At 42.2% G+C, this 22,396-nt stretch overlaps 1 protein-coding gene across 1 annotated transcript; it reads left to right on the top strand.

Annotated features, from left to right (window-relative positions):
• Nucleotides 1-4,200: 4,200 nt before the first annotated feature.
• On the top strand, nucleotides 4,201-16,114 carry prdm1a (PR domain containing 1a, with ZNF domain). The gene is made up of 7 exons (XM_053651229.1): nucleotides 4,201-5,445; nucleotides 7,039-7,287; nucleotides 8,818-8,937; nucleotides 10,177-10,429; nucleotides 12,614-13,530; nucleotides 13,649-13,777; nucleotides 13,883-16,114. Exons 1-7 carry the CDS (start codon nucleotides 5,419-5,421, stop codon nucleotides 14,444-14,446), a joined length of 2,259 nt encoding a protein of 752 aa, XP_053507204.1. The 5' UTR covers nucleotides 4,201-5,418; the 3' UTR covers nucleotides 14,447-16,114.
• The last annotated feature ends 6,282 nt before the right edge of the window (nucleotides 16,115-22,396 follow it).

Below are 22,396 nucleotides of genomic sequence, written 5' to 3'. Positions count from 1 at the left end.
AATTTCAAAACAGTCTCATTGCACATTAGAAATGAAGGGTTTGAAGGGAAATGAAAGTCTCACTGAAACGCTGAATTTGACTGTTAAATACTGAAAGAAAGGGGGGAAATTAGGCTGAGGGACGGGTTTAATAAGCGGATCTTTTAGCAGGCCTATTAGATTAGATTTCAACTCAGAGGTTGGATTTTAAAATCCAACCAGATCGGACATGTGCAGGAATTCATTCTGTACCGTTAGAGTTAATCACAGGTATTGATCAATTAACCGGTCGATTTCGTTTTACTCCTCTTAGTGCAGTGTGTGGAAAAATACCTTACTTATTATTCTTATATTTATTTATTAAAAATCTTTTTTATTTTATTTTATTTATTTATTTATATTTGAACTTTTAAATCATGCTGGCTGAAATTCCTGTAAAACCGCATTTGGATTTTCTTAAACTTGCCCCTGTGGTTGTGGTGATTAAATTGTTTTAAGAGGGCATATTAAAATTTAAGCAAAAACAAAACAAACAAACAAATAATGAATGTAAAAACAAAAAACAAAAACTACCGTTATTTTATATTATTGTTATTTTTATATTTCGGAGAATGATAGAAATCTGACCAAAAACTGTTTTCGCATTTATTCTCGTTTTATTCAGTTGTTTTCCCCACATCTATCATCTCTCCAGGTACTTTATTATTATTATTATTGTTGTTATTATTATTGTTTGTTTATTTATATATTTTTCGATCCATGCGCGTATTTTCATGCACAATGCGCACAAAGGTTTGCGGTGGTAATTGGTGAAGTGTTGATCTTAATTACGGCGCGCTGGGTGGAGCGCGCTGTGTGTATGTATGTGTGTGTGTGTGTGTGTGTGTGAGATCCCACAGCTCCTTCCTGGACCATAGTCCTCCTCTTCTCCTCTATAATAATCAGCGAGGTGCTGAACTGAACTGAACTGAGTTAAAACTCGTCCTGGATTTGAGACTTTTATGGACATACCGACAGGTAAGAGAATTACCGGTGTCATGTATTATTATTATTATTATTATTATTATTATTATTATTATTATTATTTACATTTCTTTGATGTTGCTCATTTATCCTTTTTTCATTTATTTGACTGAATACACAAATCAGATAGCATAAGGTGTTATCATACACAGATACGGGGAAACAAAGTGTAGGTAAACATGTCAGTAGTTTTTTTTTTTTTTTGTCTGATGAAATAAACTGTTGCGGGTTCGTTTCCGAGCGCGGTCACGTGTCTGAATCGATGCCTTGACTTCAGATAAACGGAAAGTTCAGAGGTTTGTCTGACTTTCCCCTTTCAAACTGTTTAATCGATTCTGATGAAGAAAAAAAAAAAAAATTCTACATGTGTGTGTGTGTGTGTGTGTGTGTGAGAGAGAGAGAGAGAGAGAGAGAGAGAGAGAGACACTATATACATAGGCTAATAGCCTAAAATAGGAAGATACACACACACACACACACGCACACACACACACACACACACACACAAATACTCTAGCTCCCCATAGACTCATAAGGTAAAAAACAAAAAAAACAATTTCATTTCTTTTTTAAATGTTTTTATTCGACACCGTCTTTATCAGCGTTTCCCTATTGATCTCGAAGTGCGTGTGTGTGTGTGTGTGTGTGTGTGTGAGACCCCGCACTGGGTAAGGTGATGTTATCTACAGTGTATTATCGACGTTAAGTGTGTGTGTGTGCACTCGTGCAATAACACACACTCGCAAAAACTCACATGCTATGAAAAGTATACTCTCAAAAAAAAAAAAAAAAAAAAAAAGAACAAAAAAAGGTACTGACCTGAACAATTCCATGTCGCTGGTACGCTTTTGTACCTTTTGCACCTTCATATGTCTTTTACAACCAAAGGTAAGGTACTCTATATCCACATTTCCACGTGAAACATATATACTATATTAAAAGGTAGGCCTACAAAAGGTATTAGTACCACTCCAGCAGCAAGGAAATGTCCAGTTTAGTACCCTGTTAGAGGATCCAGGTGCCCAGTTAAATCCAAAATTTCAAACCAGGTACGGTACCGGGGGTACTTATTTTGTACCTTTAGTTAGAAATCTTAGAGGATGTGATGAGAGCACGATTTGAAGTTTTCCAATAGAACTGCAATTCTTAAGGTCCAATTATACATCTTACGTACCATGAACGAACACTTCGTCCTCAAGGTCCACTAAGTACGTTCAGAATAAATATATAGCATATAGAACAAATGCTATATGCCAGATGTTTTTGGTTTACATGTTTCACACAGATGTAAGGTAAGACTATGTTCCTTGTGTTCATTTTACATGCGCAGTAATTGTTCTGAAAGTCTGAGTGGCTAACCACACGCTCCGGTCTGTTTACTGGATAATGAACAATCAGGAAATGGCTTAATTGGTGCTCTTGAATCAAGGTCCATCTTCTAACAAAACCTCTAAATTTAGATTTCCTCTGTGATGATAAACTTAATGGTTGGTCCTTATTCGGGCTGGGCTGTAGCTTTCGTTCAATCGCTTTCGTTGTGTTTTACGTGACGTCACAGCATATAAATGCAGCTAGCTAGTACCGGGAAGTTCATCACTATAGAAGCAAGTAGTGCGCCTCTCTTGTGCCTGGTAGTTCAACATGATATTTCGTTTTGATGAAAAGTAGAGGATCATCTTTTGTGACAAAGTGACCATAACGCCAGTGGGTCACGGTTTTGCCAAACGTACAGGGTGGACAGATTTGGCTAAGCTTGTCACTCCAAAAACATGTGCAACGTACAACCTAGAAACATCTACAGATCACATATAGAGAGGATATGAGTAGACTGGATGAGGTGTAATACACCAGCAAGCGATAAATAGTAGAAAACTTGACAAAACAAACGTGTTATCCATAGCTGACCTGGAGCGTGTCCCCAGATGGCGGGCATGGATCGGCAGGATTATAATCAAGGCTGCGACTTTAACCCTCCAAATGATGACATAAAGTGGGGGTTGGGTTTCAGGGGGTAAGCTGTCCTCACGCAAGGCATGTGTGAAGCTAAACGTACACAGACATTACGCTACCATTGTGGATTAACTTTCCCAGAACAATGGCCATTTCCCCCCACTTATCCACTCACACACACACACACACACACATACACCAATTCCAGAGCCACCACCTCCAACCTCATCCTGGGATAATATGGGGAACGAAAGAGTCTTAAACTTGAGTGCACCTTTGCAAAACATTTTCTTTGAGATAACGTACAGTTGTAAATGTGTTTGGAAAAGGAGGGGTGTGCGGCCTGGGCGTGTTGGGGACTGTTTGTTTGCAGGGGGGGGGGGGGGGGGTTGGTTTAAATATAAATGCAAATAATCCAGTTGAGATATTTGAATGAAAAGGAGTCAAACGACCACTTTTTTTTTTCATGAACATCATAAGACACAGATGGGATGTGGTTTGCCCCTAAAATGCCCACTGGCAAATAGACTGCACTGATACCTGATGGAAAAAAAGTTGCTAAAAATGTTTTTTTTTGTTTTGTTTTTACTCTTGATATGCCAAACCCTCACATCATGGAGTCTCTCATGCTATTTCACTCTGTCACTCAGTCACTCACCTGTGCTTGGAGCCCTACAGCCAAAATCCCAGCAGTGGGTTTGATAGCGACCCTCTGCAAAACTAACAAAGCTGCTGGAAGTCCTTCTGTCGCTTTTGTTTGGCTCCTTTCTTCCCTCGCAGGCATGTAGACCACATTAAAACCCACTACAGAAGCCAAAAAAAGCCCCCATTTGAATTCGACTTCAGAGCTGAGAGACCCCTCCCTCACCCCCGGCCTACTCTTTGCTTTATTACACAGGCAAAGAAAGAGAGAGAGAGAGAGAGAGAGAGAAAGAGAGAGAGAGAGGTAAACCAAATGATGGTAGGAGCTGGTGATGACGATAATGGTGGAAAACGCAAACTCCACTCCTTGCCAGATTGTTCCCAGTCGCTGACTCTAGACCACATGGCAGTTTCAAAAGGAAGCGCCCGTTTTTCGCTCAAAAATCTCAGAGCTTTGTTGTTGTTTCTCCTCTGTGGCTTGTTATTGAGTCAGGGCCCAGCTGGAGGCCAGATTCGGGTCGAGGCTGGAGGAAGAGACGGGCCTGCAGGCCCTCGATCTTATGGGTCGTCCGCTGCCAGGAAGTAGGAGGCAGCGAACGAGCGAATGATGTGGTCAGATCTTTGTCACCAGCAGAGCTTGGGTGGGTTTTTGTGTATGTGTGTGTAGGGATGTGTGTTTCATGTGTTTCCGTCTAAGTTTGTTCAAGGCGCAAAATGTCTTCCGTTCTCTTGTTGCAACCAGGCCAGTTTTCGCTTCTTCGCCACTCTTCCTCCCACAGATGGATAGATGGAAGAGAGGTCTAGGGGATTTCCAGGTTTTTATTTAAACAAAAAAGCATGCATAGCTTTGGAAGAGTCTTATAGTGGCAGGCCACCAGAGATCCTTTCTGTCTGCTGTTTGGACTTTGCACAGATTCTATTTAATTTTTTTTTTTTCAAACAAATCGGAGTTCTTTCATCTGAAGCCATGGTTAGGATTGTGTACAAAGCTTTACTTCAATCACGTCACTTAGGGAGAGTGTTACATCCTTCCCTTTTATGATTATGGACCTCACTACTATGGATCTCCATTCTGATCAAACTGTATGGGTGTAGAAGAGTTGAGAGGCAGAATGTAGCACCCCCTAGGGGATATCAGAGAAGTTCCAGAAGCTGTGTAACAGGAGGAGGAGGAGGAGGAGGAGGAGGAGGTGTGAGGAGAAACACAGCCATCAATCTGCAGTTCCGCTCTTAGTAAACAGCAACAGGTTATTGAGTCACTGGCGCAGGATGTCCTTCCTTCTCAGGAAGAGAGCCAGAGGAAGAGGGATCAACACCTCCCTCCTCCTCTCTTTATACAAGACCATCTCTCATCAGCTTTGTGTCTGCTGCTTGATTTCATCTACCTCAGTAGATATGAAGACATGCCTTTCCTTCTCCTTTACTTTTATTGAGAACGAGTGAACGGATTATATAAAATCTAGATTATTTTTCTTGCGTGTGTGATGCATGTGACATGACCTTGGAGGGTGGAGAGAGAGAGACAGAGAGAGAAAGAGGGAGGGAGTGAGTGAGGGAGGGAGTAAGGGTGGGGGAAAAAGTAGGAGGAGCCAACAAGGAGTCCTTCAACAAGTCAGAAAGAAACATGCTCAGGCAGTTAGTCAAACTCGAGACACTCAGAGGAGAACACAGTCGCCATCTGGACTAGCGGCTGGACAGGAGAGGGAACGAGGGTGATCTGCACCTGTCCCACGAACACACACTCTTTCTATTGCGCGCACACACACACACACACAGACGCGCGCACACACACAAGCGCACTCAGGGGAGAGATCAGACGGCTCTATGTGTGGCTGGAACCAAAGTCTGTCGGTGAGTGAGACTGCTTGGCTGATTTTTCTGTTTGCTTTGAGCTTCGTGAAAAATCAAGGCACTGTTTTTGTTTACTGGCTTTAAAGCAACAAAACAACAAAACAACAACAACAAAAAAACATTGTTTCGTTCAGTCGTTCAGTAGAAATCATTCTTTTAATTGAACTGTTACAAAATTAATGGCATTGATATTTCTTTTCTGATTCTTTTGTATATTTGTTTATTTATTTATTTATTTACCAATTTGCATGTCAGTTTGCGCACTGCTTTTTTTTTTCTTCTTAGGCTTTTCAGGACTTCAGCTTGAAAACTTAGATTCTATTCATTTATACGGTGTAGTAAGCTTTTTGAATGATTGGCCTGGAGGAAATATAAAAATGGAAAAGTAATTAATATATCAATTTTATATAATAATATATAAAATTCTGTTGCGTTCATAATACGCAAATGTCAACAAGGAAAGAAAAAAAAAACCATTAACAAGAAAAGAAAACTGTTTCGTTTTAAATAAATTCTTTTAAGGTTAAATTTGACTTCGTTTGAATTGGGTTTAATCGTCAGAAAATAAAAAAAAGAAAAGAAAAATAGAAAAAAAAATACGGTTGCCCAGTTTGTGCATGTTCAGTTTCTCGGTTTCAATATTAGTTTTGATCTTGCAGCTGTCCTACACACAGAATTAAATGACAGCTTGCAGGATTTTTCGTCTCATTATCTTTTGACTCATGGAAATAAGGCTGTATAAATAGATAATTTGATGCAAATGTGTGCGGACAATAATTTTTCACAGGTAAGTTATTAAGTCTCGATTAAAAAAAAAAAAAGCTATTAAATAGGGTTATTATTATTATTATTATTATTTAATACATATTTGTAGATCTAAAATGTGTGTAATAGACGAAATGAAAACGGTAGATTTTGAAAGGAGCCGTCTTCCTAACAGGCACTGGTGAAAGGGACAGCGTCTCCTGGCTCAGCCTGTGTGTGGGACTATCTTGGGTGGGAAGCGTTTGAAGCTTGTTTGCGCTGCTGTGGCCCCCTTATGGAAAAAAAAGAAAAAAGTTGTGATTCTTCGCCTTTTGTTCTTCCACACTCACACAGTTATTCCCCGGGCCGTTTTATAGACTCTGACGCTTTACAACTCTGATTCCAGTTTTAGCTCCATTCAGACGTAGACGCCACTTCCTTCCTCTGTCGTCCCTGTCTGTGAGGTTTTTTTCCACGGAGTGGCTGCGATGAGAAAGGAAATGATGGAGAGAGTGAAAGAAAGACCTATGCTAGGTGTAGATAAAGACAGTGATTGCTGTGCGTAAAGACGTGCGTGAGGATTGTTGTTGGATTGTTTGTTTTGAGTCAGCATATGATTTTGCTGTTTTTTCCCCCCCCGTTTAACTCAGCTGTAAATTTCCATTTTGTTATCCTTCCATTATAAAGTAATACTAGCTGAACTAACTGATCAGGCAAACTTGTTGAATAATTTGTAAGCGTGTTAGTCCTGTATGTTATTTAATTTTCCATTGAATTCAAAGCAGTTTCACTCGATTTCAGAATACGAATTTCCACTCATTCTTTCTTTCCTCTCGGTCTTTTTCTCAGGCCGCCTCTCAGCATAGCTCCGTCATGTTGACCACTGAGGGCTCCCCGAACACAGCCGACCAGGTGGATCTGAAGATGACCGTCGAGGATGCCGACATGTCCAATTGGACAGAAGCTGAGTTCGAAGAGAAGTGCACCTACATAGTGAAGGACCACACGTGGGAGAGTGCGGACAAGACAGATCTGCCCCGTGCCCAGACCTCGCTGCCGAGAAACCTGGCATTCAGATATGCCCCTGACTCCAAAGAGGTATGCTGTAATGACTCACTCCTGCATCATACACTAGCAGACTGAAGAACTCATTGCCTGCAGTATGTCGTTTGGGCTTGTGGTGTCAGATTCATGCGTAGTACCGTATACACCATCTGTGTGTTGAAAAAAAAAGAAAAAGAAAAAAGTGAGTGTACCTATTATTAGTGTGATGGCTCATAATGACGCAAGAAGTGTAAAATTATCAGCCTTGAGAAAAAGTGAGACAGAAAGGGAGTGGGGTGGTGGGGGGTCATGTTTGTGATCGGTCTACGATGTCTCTCAAAACACACTGCTTACAGAATTGTAATTAATCTTCTTTATCTACACTAGCTGTTCTTGGGGGAAAAAAAAAAAAAAAAAAATAGGAGCTCTTCCTCTGTAAGCTCGAGTGTCGCTTTGTGTCATTTCATATGTCTCTGTGAGCAGCACAACTCCCATCTTCCATTACATAAATCGCCTGTTATCTTGGACAGACAGTGATGACTGTAGTAGTGACGCTGCGCAAACTTCCCCTTGATTTGAAGCGAGGAAACCTTTGAACACCTCCGAGCGCTGTCCTCAGATCAGCTGCATAGATTTTCCTCTTTTTCTGGTCTCCCTTACTTCTCAAGACACAAAAACGGCCATCGGACTTTCGCGATCCGTTCATGATCTGATGAAAGACGGCGCGACGAGGAGGGAAAAGAGAGGGCGAGAGGATGAAAGAGAAGGTGGAAGCGTGGCAAAAAAAAAAATTAAATTAAAATAGCGAGAAGGAGCTGGCGCGAAGCTTGGGAGCCAAGCTAAATCTCTGTTAATGAGTTATCAAAAAGACGGCCTAATCTCCTCACTGAACCGCTACTCTGCTGTAGGCTTTCGAGAAATGTGAGGGGATTTCCTACAGCTTTATCCGCATGGCTGTTTGTGTTTCGGGGTGTATATGGAAGAAAGGTGCTGGGGGAGGTGGAGGGGCAGTTGAAGAGCGGATCTTGGTTCGAGGAGATTAGATTGAAGTCTGGCGGTTGTAATCCAAAAGGCCAGACTGCAGTGCTCCACTCTATCCGCCTTTGGGTTTTTTTTTTTTGATGCCGTTTACCTCAAAGGAAGAAGCGCAAGCTGTAATCGTAGGTGTGGATTTATGCTTTGAGGGTTGTAGTAGTGTTTGATGTGGTGAGGAAGGAGGCCTGGTAATGAGTACAGGAGGGAGGGTCTGGGCACTTAATGAGAGGTGAGGGAGGACAAATGAGACATCGTTTTCTCAAGCCTAAATGGATGTCAAGGCAGAACCTGGCTGACCCTTAATTCCCAGAGCTGTCAAAAAAAAAAAAAACCTTCTGACTGCATCTTTAGTCTTATGACATGTTAGGGCATTTGATTTGGATCTCCTCCATGAATTTCTTTTAATTGATGTCGTCTAGCCTCATAAGTGCCTTGTAAACCTCCTTGTAAATCGCTCGACTGACAAATAGCATGATGGAATTTAATGTTAGGTCATAAAATTGTTGGTTTATCTCCTGACATTTCTTTTTCTTTCTTCTTCTCCACAAGGTAATCGGTGTCGTAAGCCGCGAGTACATACCGACGGGTACGCGCTTCGGCCCTCTAGTGGGAGAAAGTTACACAGCAGAGAACGTACCCAAAGACGCCAACAGGAAGTACTTCTGGAGGGTGAGTTGTTGTTTTTTTTCAGAAGCTTCACTTTCAGTAAAGGGGGAGCAAAAGAAATACAAGAGAGAAAAAGAAAAACACACAAGTGAACAGGTCACTTCCTGTTCCACTGACTTACTTCCTGCGTGACATGACGGGTGCACGGCTTATGCAACAGCAGAGCGTGCTTACCAAAAAAAAAGAAGAAAAAAAAAAATTTGCTGAGTTAGAGTGTAGTGTTTTGAGAACCACCGCTTGCGTCGGCGGCACTGGCTGAGTGAGAGAGTGAAGATTTATTTCGTCTTGTGTGATCTTGTTTTGACTGTGCTCTTTCTGAACGTCGTGAAAGGGCGAATGACTTGGCAGCACTCTTGAGGTTGATGCCTTTTGACATGGGAAGATGTCAATCGCTTGGCTGTACCGCAAACTTTGGCTGTTTGAAACCGCTGGCTTTAAAGCAGTGACATTAGGTTGTCACCAAGCTACTGCCAGTAAGGCATGAGGTATACTCGCACACTCTTCCCTGCCTGTGGCTTTCAGCTGTTGCATGCAGATGTCGTCATGGCGAAAGCGTCAAGTCATCCTAGTGCGATCCAAACCATGACCGTAAATTTTTTTTCTTTTCTTTTTTTTGCTCAGAATTGTTTTTTTGGTCTTAAGACCACAGAGATCCCCTTGTGGAAAGATGCTGCTCTTTACCTGCTAACAAACACTGCTATCTTTCCTACGTTACTGGAGATCGGAGTAGTACTGACAAGAGGGCGGGCGCGTGTGGAGGGGGTGGGATGGTACAGTAAAATGTGTATGAGAAGCATAACATTGGTGTCACAGAGGGAAGCCTTGCTGGTGATGTCAAGGGTTCCTGGAAATGGTGAAGTTAGTGTGAACAAGTCTCTAACCTTAGAACTACCCCAAAACAATCCGTTCCACTTCATAAGCCTGAGAGCGCAAACAAGGGTGGGTGTGTGTGCATCTGCGAGTGTGTATGAGTGAGAGAGAGAAGACATGCAGATTCAACATGAGAGTGTGAGTACTGGTGGGGGTGTGCTTACTGAGTCAGCCATGTGGCTTTTATAAGAGATTGTAGCTAGCTTTGGTGTCTCCCACTTGTCTGTCTGTTCGTCTCAAGGGCAAGTGTTTAGACCACAGTGGAGAACTGAGTAAAGATGATGCGAGACAAAATAATCTTTACCAATCGCCCATGTTAAATCGCTAAAACCTCACTTGTCGTTTGCTTTTTTTTTTTTTTTTTCCTTTTAGATTTATGCAGGAGGACAGTTCCATCATTTTGTAGACGGCCTGGACGAGGAGAAGAGCAACTGGATGCGCTATGTGAATCCAGCCCACTCACAGCAGGAGCAGAACCTGGCTGCTTGTCAGAATGGCATGAGCATCTACTTCTACACAGTGAAGCCCATCCCTGCTGACCAGGAGTTGCTGGTGTGGTACTGCACCGACTTCGCACACCGTCTCCACTACCCTCCCTCAGGAGATCTCATGATGCAGAAGCTCAGTAAGTAGAACAAAAAAGTCCTTAATACAGTATAATGTCGCTGAAGTTGTTTGTGTCGGTCCTGGGGATATTTTCCTGTCCCTTTTTTACTTCAGAACGAACCGAGAGGAAGCGTGTTGACTTGGTCCGAGCCTGTCATTATCATACCGACAGTACACGCTCTTCTCCCTTTCATCTCCTCGAAGAACAGAATTCTTTGAGACGTTGCTGTATTTTTGGTAGTGTTTCTGTTTAGGCGTAGTAACGTTGACCGTAATTACACAGAGGAAGATATGACTGCCCATCATCTTTCCTTAGACAGTCTTTCAACTCTACACGCTCAATCGGTTATTGCTCAACCAGCAATAAAAGTTTCAAAGTGAAACCTTTTGTTTTGTGAGAGCGAGAGAGAGAGAGAGCGAGAGAGAGAGAGAGAGAAAGAGAGAGAGGGGAAGGAGACAATACTCAGGTGTGGCGGGAACAGAGCAGTCTCGGTGACTCCGCTCCCCTGGGTCATGCGCATACCCTCAGGGTATGTGAGCTTGGGCATCCCCCCTGAGTTCCATACACACACACACACACACACACACAAACACACAAAGTAGTCTATAATTAGGTGTTCTGACCCACCGCTGACACCCAAGCTCTTCTACCTGCTACCTCAGAAAGTAAGAGCAATCTCCTTATCTATTGCTGTCTCTTAAAGCAGACAGAGTCATAGCATGAACAGGCTTATAGCCACTGCACATATGACTCAGTATAATGGAATGGGCCAAGATGACTGGCAGGGCCTCCCACATGGGATTGATTTAGAAAAGCTCGAGCTGTCTCACTCCATGGTTCACTAAACTTCTTCAGATTTCCGAAGTAAATTGATGCTTCAGCCAAGTAGACTTTTAAGAACCTTTATCCAGTCATTTTGTAACCTCTCCTTCACACACATGCGTACACAAGGGAAGTGCAGACAGATCTTTGGCGCAACTCCATAATTTATTTAGCACTTTAAAAGAGAGGCAAAGAGCGAGAAAGGCAGAGGAAGAAAAAAAAAAAAAGCTCCATTGACTACTTGAACTTCCTGGCGGCGGGGCTGTGCTGACAGATTGATATCTGTTGGGATTGCTTCCCTGTTTGTTTTGCACAAGTTCTCTGGGGAGGAGTGGGGAATGGCGCTATCTGTGGAAGGGAATTGGAAGGGGGAGTTTACTGATAACCTCTAACTGCGTTTACACATTGCTCTCGGAGCAGAAGGACGGGGGGGTTCTAAGAATGGGGAGATTTAGAGGAGGATACTCATCTTGCAAACCACACACAAAAAAAATCCTAGAGCATAAAAAAAAAAAGACTGCTGAACTTTTTTGTAAAGGTCACAGAAAAGGTAGCAGGAAGTCATTATGATTATTGGTTTCCTCTTTTAAAGGTGGTTCTATCATGAGTTCTGTCAGAGAAAATGTGATTGGAGTAAATCGTTCAATTTAATACCACATCAAGAGATTCTTTAATCAAAAATTGAATAATAGGAAAACGCAACTCTGACTATTAGGGCATTAAGATCTGGTCTTCTCTTGAAAGTCTTTGTAAAAAAAAATAAAATAAATAAATAAAATGAAACACCCCTATCCTGTATGAGCAGTTCTCGCACAATCATCAAAATTTTATGGTTCATCTGAAGTACTAAAAAGTATTGTGCAAGTTCACTTTGTTTTGAGGTGTGTGAGGTGAGTGGAGTCAAGGCTTTGGGGTTTTCTATTAGAAGGAAACTTTCAATCATTTGCTGCCACATCCATTAGATAGTATCAGTGCTCTGAGCAGAATCCAGCCTACTCCACCACCCTGACTGGGATCTGCTGTCATGCCTCACATCCTGTCTGTAGCCCCTACCTCAGCATAATCTGTCAAACTGTCGTCCCTAATTGAACAACTAGGCTACTTTGTGTTCTGAACCTTCTTTGCTTTGGGAAGATCTATGTGCTGTGTAACAATAGATCTCCTGTAGCGAGGAGCCAGTAGTGTGGGGAGGAGCCCATTATCTTACCTAGCTCAGTAAGTATAGACTGTAAGGTTATTTTTCAGTAGTGGATGATGATGTATTTAGGATGTATGCGTGACAGAGAGAGCAGATGAACTCACACATAATAACAGTGCCTGAAAAATGTTGTCAGCGCTTTACTCTGTAGTCTAATGTGCTTCTTTTGTGTGTTTCTACAGAGCAGAGTCTGATAGAAGCAAAGCAGCAGGTGTCGGAAGAAAAACCTGTTGTGAAGAGAGAGCATACTGTGTCAGAAATCCTCAAAGACACATGGCGGGAGCCTGCAAGGCCACTGCCCACACGTCCCCACTGCACTGTTAGCCCTGACAGACCCATCTACCCCCATGTCATCTACCCAGTCCGCCCGCAGCCTCACCTCAGAGAGGATATCATGAAAACCAGCCCAAGTATCTGTTTTGCCACTTGTTCACCTGCACTGTCCTCAGCCACCCCTAGCCCATCAGCACGCAGCAGCCCTGAAACCAGTCCAGGAAACAGTCCTGCTCCAGCAGATCCTAGGGATGCCCTGCCACTCTACAATGGCAGCCTGGGTCACTATCCTGGCTACTCCCTGCCCAACCCCCTTTCCTCATTCTACCCCAACCCACATTATCTCTTTGCCCCTTACTCCATGGGTAGAACACCACCAGTGGGGAATGTGTTCTCCCGCATGTACCCCATTTACAACAGCTTACTGTCCCCTCACATGCCCCACCCACCCACCATGCTTCCACCTGAGGGAGGAAGGCATTTCCTGCTGCCACCCCACAGGGACTTCCTGCTTCCACCACCCAAGAGTGCCTTCTCTAGAGCGACGACCCCAAAAGACAAACCCCTGCACAGACACCCTCATGCCCCAATCAGTGGTTCTCCCACAGCTGGTTCTGCAGTCTCTGTTGATCAGCAGCCTGCCAACCCAACCTCAGCGCAGCCGAGCATCCGACGTTCAGAGGATGAGGCAATCAATCTCAGCAAGATGAAGCGAGGCCCTGCAGGATACAAGACGCTGCCATACCCACTGAAGAAACAGAATGGCAAGATAAAGTACGAGTGCAATGTATGCAGCAAGACTTTTGGACAGCTGTCAAACCTTAAGGTAAAAACTGAACTCTCGTTTTTTTTTTTTCTTCAATCCTTCAGCTCTACACACATACACCTCCTGTTATGAATGGGACACTGTCTCTAACCTTGCTCCCCCTCTGTGCTATTCTCAGGTGCACCTGCGTGTCCACAGTGGCGAGCGCCCTTTTAAGTGTCAGACATGCAATAAGGGCTTCACTCAGTTGGCCCACCTGCAGAAGCATTACCTGGTCCATACAGGAGAGAAGCCCCATGAATGCCAGGTGAGACTAATCTCCTCTTAACTAACTAAACACCTGTCAGCTAGCTGTGGTTTGGAGGTTGAAGGTTCTTTTCCAGTCCTAAAGCTCCTTGTCCGGTTTCAACAGGTATGCCACAAGCGTTTCAGCAGCACAAGTAATCTGAAGACCCATCTAAGGCTGCACTCAGGTGAGAAGCCTTATCAGTGTAAGCTCTGCCCAGCGAAGTTCACACAGTTTGTCCACCTCAAACTGCACAAACGGCTACACACTCGAGAGCGCCCCCACAAGTGTACACACTGCCACCGCAACTACATCCACCTCTGCAGCCTGCGCCTCCACCTTAAGGGCTACTGCCTGGCTGCTATGCCTTCCCCCCACTGCAGCCTCGACGAACTGAACCGCATTAATGAGGAGATTGAGCGCTTCGACATCAGCGACAATGCTGACCGGTTGGAGGAGATTGATGGTGTTGATGTGGAGAGGCTGGTGGAAAAGCAGATCTTCAGTCTGATCTGCCGTGAAATGGACCTCAAGGCATCATACCACAAAGGCAGCACTGGAGGAGATTTGCTTCCTCCATCACATCCGTCTAGCACCTACAGCCTGTATGAGCCAAGCAGTGAAACATCAGTTATCAAGCTCCTACCTGTCAAGGTCAAACAAGAGACTGTGGAGGCAATGGAATCTTAGCCCCAGCCCTAGTACACACGCTCACTAAGACATGCTGCCCCTCAACCTCATTGGTTCACCCGGTCTGGCTGTGGACAGCCACAGGTGTACACGATCCTTCTCATAAGGAGACAGGCGCAGACCTTTGCTTTCAGGGAGTTACCATACTCAGGGCTAAGAGACACTGCTCCAGGCCACTAGCGGTCCAGTGTGTCCTACACTTACTTTAGAGACAATCATCTATTTCTTTATTTCATAATAATATTATTGTTGATGTCATTGGTATTTGTTATTATTTTTTTCTATTGTTATTCCTTAATAATATTTGGTTCAGTTCGATATGCAACTTCCTTAATTTATTGTCAATGTTTACAATGACTGGGTAATTCATTGTAATTCACTGTTCTGTATATTTTCTAGTCACTCTTTTGTACATAGTTCTTGCAGCCTGCGTTAGTTTGTTTGCCCTCTGATTGTGATGAACTAATGAGTACCAGAGTTGAGGAGCTTGCCTTGATTCAGGGGTTTTTTTATTTGTATTTTTAATGCAGACAGGTTTTTTTTTTTCCTTTTTAAGTAGCTCTTTTATGGAAGGCTGTTGTAATACAACAATAGTGGAATTTTGACAGTGTCACCATCACCATGTCTTACTTGCTGGGGGGAGGGTGGGGGAAGGGTAAGAGATTTGATTGATTTGTTTTCAAATAACCTACAAGCCTTTCCCTAATTTCTAATGAGCACACCTCGGTGTAACACAAAAAGGGCATTTTGTATATTTTCAACAATTTACCTCAAACTGTGAGAGTGTGTGTGTGTGTGTGTGTGTGTGTGTGTGTGTGTAGGCTGTGAGTGTATTCAGAAGGAAGTCAAAGGCATATATGATATTTATTGCTTTTCTACTTGAAGAAGAAACCAAATGTCCCTGGAGTAGAGGTCTCTATGTGGTTAAAAAAAAAAAAAAAAGAAAAAAAAGACAGGAGCCTGGTAGCATGTAGCACACTGGCTATGAAGCTGAGAGTACTTCTCTATTGACTCACTAATATTTTGGCGCAAGGGACTGGAATACTGAGCTAGTTACCAAAAGTTCACTTAAAGAGCAGTGAGTGTCTATAGCGGTATTAGTTGCTCTTTAGATGTTGTCTGTTCTACAGATTTTTGTGTTGTTTGCCCTTTTTACACTCATGGATGGCACAAGTCAAAGTGCCTTGGTCTTTATATGCACTGGTTTATCTTCATTGATCATTTTTTCTGTACTTTTTTTTTTTAAATCCAGATTTTTTCTGAGAGAGTCATCATTTTGATGGCTTAATGACTTTCTTTCCATAAGGCACCAAAGTGTACCGTAAAGCAGTAGCATCTCTTCATTTCTGTTCTGAAGTATGACCAAAGTCTTCCCCATATCTTCAGCTTTAAACGAAATGTAAAACAAAAACAAACTCCTCTGTCTCTACGTTTACATACAGGTTTACATAGTTATTTAAGTGCAACTTGTTTAAAATGTAAATTATATAAAATGTTCACTGACATAATGGAATGGTTTGTCTTTTCTTGTCATTTTTTAAAAAAAAAACCAAAACAAAACAAAAAGAATACATGTTTCAGTCAGAAAAACGCCAAAGTACTTAAAGCCATAGGACGAATCCTTACGATCAATCCGGTACAAATATGAACGTGCAATTACGGCTATATTTTTTTTGCCGATCTAAAACGCGCAAGACCAATTCTTAGTTTGATTTGATTTGAAATCTCTGAAATGACTGAACGAATCATGGAATTCATCGTCTTACTCATCGTTTTCAATTTGCCTTTGCACTGACACATGGTTCTCTTTCCAATATCTTATTATTACTACTACTACTAGGAAAATGGAACATTCAGATTTTAAACACAGAAGGTTCCACTGCCCCGGTAATCATGGCCGAAAATAAGGAGACGAGGTGCAGCTTGGCATCTGATTCCCCATAGTTATTAGAGCTACGTTTGTGGTCCTATAATAGCAACTTTACACAGGACGAGGTTTCTGTCATTTTTGGAAGGAGTCTCCAGTGTCAGCGCGTTGTAACACTCAGAGGTAATGCCGTAACCGAGTTTTCAGACATCGGAAATGCGGTCTTTTGTAGATAACACGAGAAGCTGCATATTTTTTTTGTCTCATTACACATTGGAAATGCAGTCTTTTGTAGATAACGTGAGAAGCTGCATTTTTTTTAGTCTCATTACCTTCAAGAGAGAAAAAGGAGAGGCTTGTGAGGAAATGACTGTTTATAGTTGCTACGATGTACGTGATAACAGGAACTAACTTGTCTCGTAGATGTTCCACAACATTATACGTTACTATAAACGGCTTAAATGTATTACGGTCTTTACCAAATGAACGACAAGAGAAACGTCACTTTGCGACGTGCTGCCTCACAGGAACCCGTTGTTGATTATCTTCCTCTTACAGCACGCCTCCGAGTGTTTTATTCGTTACATGTTAATACTTACGACTAGGACTATAGAATTTTTTCGAATATTTTCACAAAGCTGCTTAGATTCCGTTTGAATACATATAAAGGAAATGGTATTCGACTAGCAGTTACTAATCACCAATCCGGTTCACGTTTCCAGCATCACGAGGTGATGTTTGTTCTCACACCCACCTCTAGCCCATGACACGAACACAATTTATTTATTTTCTTCCAGAAAGAATGCTCGTCTTTCAGGGCGCCTGAGAAATTTCCGGAAAACAGCCACTGCAAATGGCACTTACGGTAAACAGACGTTGCACCAAAGAATTTTTAAACACTGAATGACACAGTACAATCAACAGTGACTCAAGAAGACCCAGGGGGCTTTCTGTAATGAGCCGCCCATGCATCCCATCGGGCCTGAAGTGTGGTCATACGCATTAAAGAAGAAACAGATGGGAACCAGGCCCAGACACAGGGGGGGAATTTCAGGACATCCGTCCCCAACAAAGGCCTTGCGTTTATACGGGCCAGTATAAATGTATGATAAAGGCTGTGGTTCAAAACAAACCAATTTGAACATACATGTCCTGAAATAAGGGAACAAACAGGTTCCTGCCATGGGGGTTCTTCTTAAAGGAAAAATTCAATCAAAATTTACCTCAAGAGCGTTCGATCAGGCAAAATATGTTTGTTTAAAAACTTATCAATGGGTAAAGTTTTTAATAAATAAATCAACAGCTGCTAGTTTAGCACTGTCTAACACATGAGCAGAACGAGTCTATTCTAAATATAACCTACACGAACCAAACTGGACTACATCGCTATCCGAGTCCTGATTCCTGGATTCTCATTCATGATTCTTTGCCCAGTTTTATGAGGCACAATATGTACAGTGGTGCTTGAAAGTTTGTGAACCCTTTAGAAAATCACATCATAAATATGACCTAAAACATCAACAGATTGTCACATAAATCCTAAAAGTAGCCGAAGAGAACCCAATTAAACAAATGAGGCAAAATGATTATACTCGGTCATTTTATTTATTGAGGAAAATGATCCAATTTTACATATCCGTGAGTGGCAAAAGTATATGAACCTTGAAGATTAGCAGTTTAATTTGAAGGCGAAATTAGAGTCAGGTGTTTTCAATCGATGGGATGACAATCAGGTGTGAGTGAGCACACTGTTTTATTTAAAAAACAGGGATCTATCAAAGTCTGACCTTCACAACACATGTTTGTGGAAGTGCATCATGGCACAAACAAAGGAGTGTTCTGAGGACCTCAGGGGGGGGAAAAAAAAAAAAAAAAAAAAAAAAGTTGTTGATGCTCATCAGGCTGGAAAAGGTTACACGACCATTGCTAAATAGTCTGGACTCCACCGATCCACGGTCAAACAGATTATGTACAAATGGAGGAAATTTACATTTTAATTAATTAATTTAATCTACCGTCCCCAGGAGTGGTCGGCCAACAGGGATCACGCCAAGAGCAAGACTCTGTGAGGTCACACAAGGAACCCAGGGTAACTTCTAAGCAACTAAAAGCTGCTCTCACATGTTCAAGTGTCCACTGAACAACAAATCTGACGATCTTTGAGATCATATTTACGCAGATATATTGAAAATTCTATCATTTTTTATAAACCATTCACAAACTTTCAAGCATCACTGTACTGTATTTATTAATATGGTGGTAGCTGGTGTTCATCAATGACGGCTCGTCACCATTACTAGAGCAATAGCTGTAATCCTGAGAAAAAATACCTAAATATAGCGATTTACTATAAAATGTATGGTGCAAGAGCACAGTGTGTAGCAATATTAACAAGTGGTGAAATAATTAGCGTGACAATGTTTGTTTTTGTGGCGATCGACTCATAAGCAACTCGTAGGTGACAAATGCTAATGTAGAATGCTTTCTACATGTAACGCGTCACTGGCGAGTTTTGTGGGAGATGGCATGTACAGCCATGACTCATTCGCCCCATTTGTTCAATTCATACGTTTAGTCATTTGTTTACGGACTTGGAATTTAACATTCAGTACATAATGCTAAATATCTGTTTAGCATACACGTTCATTCTCACTACAAGTGGGCGTTTGGGTCATTTTAAAATTCACTCAGTTTTACAACGTTGTTTTCCCCCTTTTTATTATTATTAACATTATTATTACTATTATTTTTAAAGTTCTCTGAGCTTTAGGTGTGTGCAAGAGGTCATGTGGTACAATGTCACATCCAAATAAGGAGCATTGGTGGCACTTTGTTTTAAGTAACAGTTGTCAGAATCCAAATGTTGCGGGATTGATGCCGTCCTTGAATCAAAGAATTGTGTTTTTGGTTTCAAGGAAGCTTCCATTACTTGTTAGCTATGTTAGCCTCGTACTAGCGGTGCAATCTAAAGAAAACGTGTACACCCGACACATCTTGGCTGACTGATTACATCTGGGGAAATGACTCGAGCAGCGATTACATTTCATTTTGGTTTCTTAAAAAGAGACAGCTGACGTTCAATGGTGCTGAATAAAACCAAACCCATACAGAAAACAATGGCTAAAGCAGAAAAGAGAATGTGACTTCCGATTCAAATTCCATGTAAATTTACAGGCCACAAGCGTCAGGTTATGAATTATGAGTGATAATAGGCTTTCCTCATTTCCTGCCAGGTCCCACCACCAGCAGCAGCAGAAGCAGTAGCATGAGTCAGTAAAACCACCAGACTCCACAAGAAAAACGTGCCCTTTCAAATACGAGCATTTCTTTTTAAATAAAGCGAGTGTTATTTACTGTAATGAAGATGTCCTGGAGTGTGTTTTGAGTCGAAATTCTCTAAAGGTTGGTAACACGGGGCTGGGTTCGGTGCACGTTACATGAGAACGTCTCTGACGAGCAATTATTCCGATGGCTCATGACTGTTCAAAAACATGTAGCGGTTTCACATTTAGCTCAGAAATTACTTTCAATTGCCCTTTAAAAGATTCCAGTTGTTTCGTTTTGTTTTCTGGCTGGGGAATTCAGATTCTTCCATTTCCATCAATGCCAAGGCTTGTGTTATTTCAATGTACAACAAATTACAGTCTTCCTTTGTTCACAGCCAGCCAGGAGCCACAAACCACACATCCAGCCTGCTAAACAGGCAAACAAGTACACACACATACTCTCTCTTTCACACACACAATGAATGCAAGAAGTGTTTATTTTGACCAGAGGCCATAGACTTGTTTTTTTTTTTTTTTTAATCTTCCAGCTGCATAAGTAACAGATACACTTTTTGCTATGTAGAACCCAAGGAATGAGAGCGATGACTACTCCTGGGCAGGAGAGGGGGGCCTAAACAAAGAGCACAGCAAATTGCAAGGACGTGAATGAAGAGGCCTCTTGGTCTGTCCTCTCCTCTAAGTGATCACAGTGTCTCAGAGCCCCTCAGCACCTGCCAATTAGGGGCCCGGGTTAATGACAGGTTAGCTCTGGCCAAGTGGTAAGTGGGTGGGGGAGGGTGGGGGTGGGGGGGTCTGAAAATAAGAGGGCGTCTCGGAAAAGAGCACGGAGTTTTGTTGTTTGTCCCGAAAGTCGTCCAACCCCCATCATCCTACTTCTATCCAGGTGTATATGAAGAGAAGGGAGCAAGGGAAGACAGAGGGGAAAGTTCTTCTCCTAACACCTCATATAAGTTCACAGGCCATGACTGGGTTATGGGCTTCCAACCATCTCTGTTTTGCTTTTACACTCCGAAATTGGTGGATGACAGCAAACAGGGTGAAGCAAGTGCGTGCTCGCATGCATGCACACACACACACATACATACACACACACACACACATACACACACACACAGGGCGACCTGAGGTCTACTCACTTAATCATTATGTGAACTTCAAAGAGTGCTTCCGGGATATAAGCGCCATAAGTCTCCTCGCTCACGCAGGAAGGAGTGAGGCAGGTCGAGAAAAGGCACGGCGCAGAACGTACGGACACCTACGAGAGCAAAGAGGAATGATAGAGAGAGAGGAAGAGAAGGAGGAGACGGCGCCCTCTGATCTCCTTTAGTGACGGCTTTACAGGAATGAGAGAGCAAGGCCAGGACAGCGTTACTTAATGAAGTCATGACGAGGAGCTTTGATGTCCACTACAGGAAAAAAAAAAAAAAAGAAAAAAAAGAAAAAGGAAAAAGAACACCTCCCCACTCCTTTCACACACACACACACACACACACTCATCTTCTGTAACTGGAAGAGTAAACCATTCACATTTTCCCCCACAACAAGAGAGCGATGATGAAAAACATGGCTTGGCTTAGAAAGAGTTGACTTTCATTTCAACTGAATGACACAAATCATTTTCTTTTGGATTTTGCACCAGCTTCTGGTGCAGGTAGCTGCACTGGTTTTCAGCATTCTCGCTTAGCAAAAGCAAATCAGCCATCTTTAAGTTTGTGCTTGAGGAGAATATAACCAAGAAGTAATGGAACAAACCAAAGTGCTTAAACTAAAGACTTTAGCTCCGACAACATGCCTCTTTTTGGCTGATCCACATGAGCAATTGTCCATAAATAACAACCTAAATCCACACGAGTCAGTGTTGGGTGTTTTCAACACACCTTCACCAACAAGTAAAGGCAGAGAGGTGGGAGTTTTGTAATAGTCTCCATGCATTGCGCAGCCTCATTCAGTGGCCTGTGTCTACTCATACCGAGGTCTAACTCACCCAAAATCTTACACAAGTATTTGATGATCTGAGAGGTAACACTACAAGGCTCCATTATTTAAAAAGATCCAATTTTGTCAAGTCGGAAGTATTTGCAAATTAACGTAGACGTTGAACTATATTAAAATACAGTAAACCTTTCAGGTTATTATAGAAGATTTAAAAGTATGAGATCCCAATAGACTCCTAGTCGAATCCTGTAACAGACTATACGACAACGTGCTAAAGATCCTCCAACAATACAACTCGGATTAAAGAAAATGAGATTTCAGGACGTCATTTTGTTTCATTTATGCTTTTGTCATCGCCACTACCGTATCTGTAGCGTAAACCTATCCTTCAACTGGTAGAGTTTAGACTAGCATTGCAGCCATTCTTTTATTATTTTTTTTTTAGCCATGTAGATTTTAATCTAAATCTTTTGACATGGCCAAAACTTTGTATCGGGTCGTCTTTGGTCACGATGCCACGGAATTGTTACGCATCATGTGAGCTCAACCGAGGACCAAAGAAAAAGTGTTTTTCAGGCCAAAAACACTACAAACACGCTTACAGGAAAGTCACATGGCGTCTTAAACCACAGGAACAAGTTGGTAGACATCAATGAAGACTGGATGTGGTTTGAGGTAGATATTTATAGAACAGATTTTGGGTGAAATAGACTTGTTACTTTGTAGTTATTAGCTACATTTACTTCACGGCATTGCGGAACTCGAGAAGCAAACAACAGTCGCTACACATGACATGCCTACGATGGAATATTTCCTTAAAGTGAGTTAGTATATTATAATCTTGTTAACTTTATTTAAAGG

This window comes from Ictalurus furcatus, chromosome 20, assembly GCF_023375685.1.
Source record: "Ictalurus furcatus strain D&B chromosome 20, Billie_1.0, whole genome shotgun sequence".
Lineage (NCBI taxonomy): Eukaryota > Metazoa > Chordata > Actinopteri > Siluriformes > Ictaluridae > Ictalurus > Ictalurus furcatus.
The sequence above is the reverse complement of the archived record's forward strand: the minus strand, read 5'-3'. Positions and strand labels throughout refer to the sequence as shown.

Coding starts and splice junctions, on each gene's coding strand:
- prdm1a (XM_053651229.1), top strand. CDS start 5,419: ATGTGTGGCTGGAACCAAAGTCTGTCG. Junction 7,288..8,817: donor ATGCCCCTGACTCCAAAGAG/GTATGCTGTAAT, acceptor CTTCTCCACAAG/GTAATCGGTGTCGTAAGCCG. Junction 10,430..12,613: donor TCTCATGATGCAGAAGCTCA/GTAAGTAGAACA, acceptor GTGTTTCTACAG/AGCAGAGTCTGATAGAAGCA.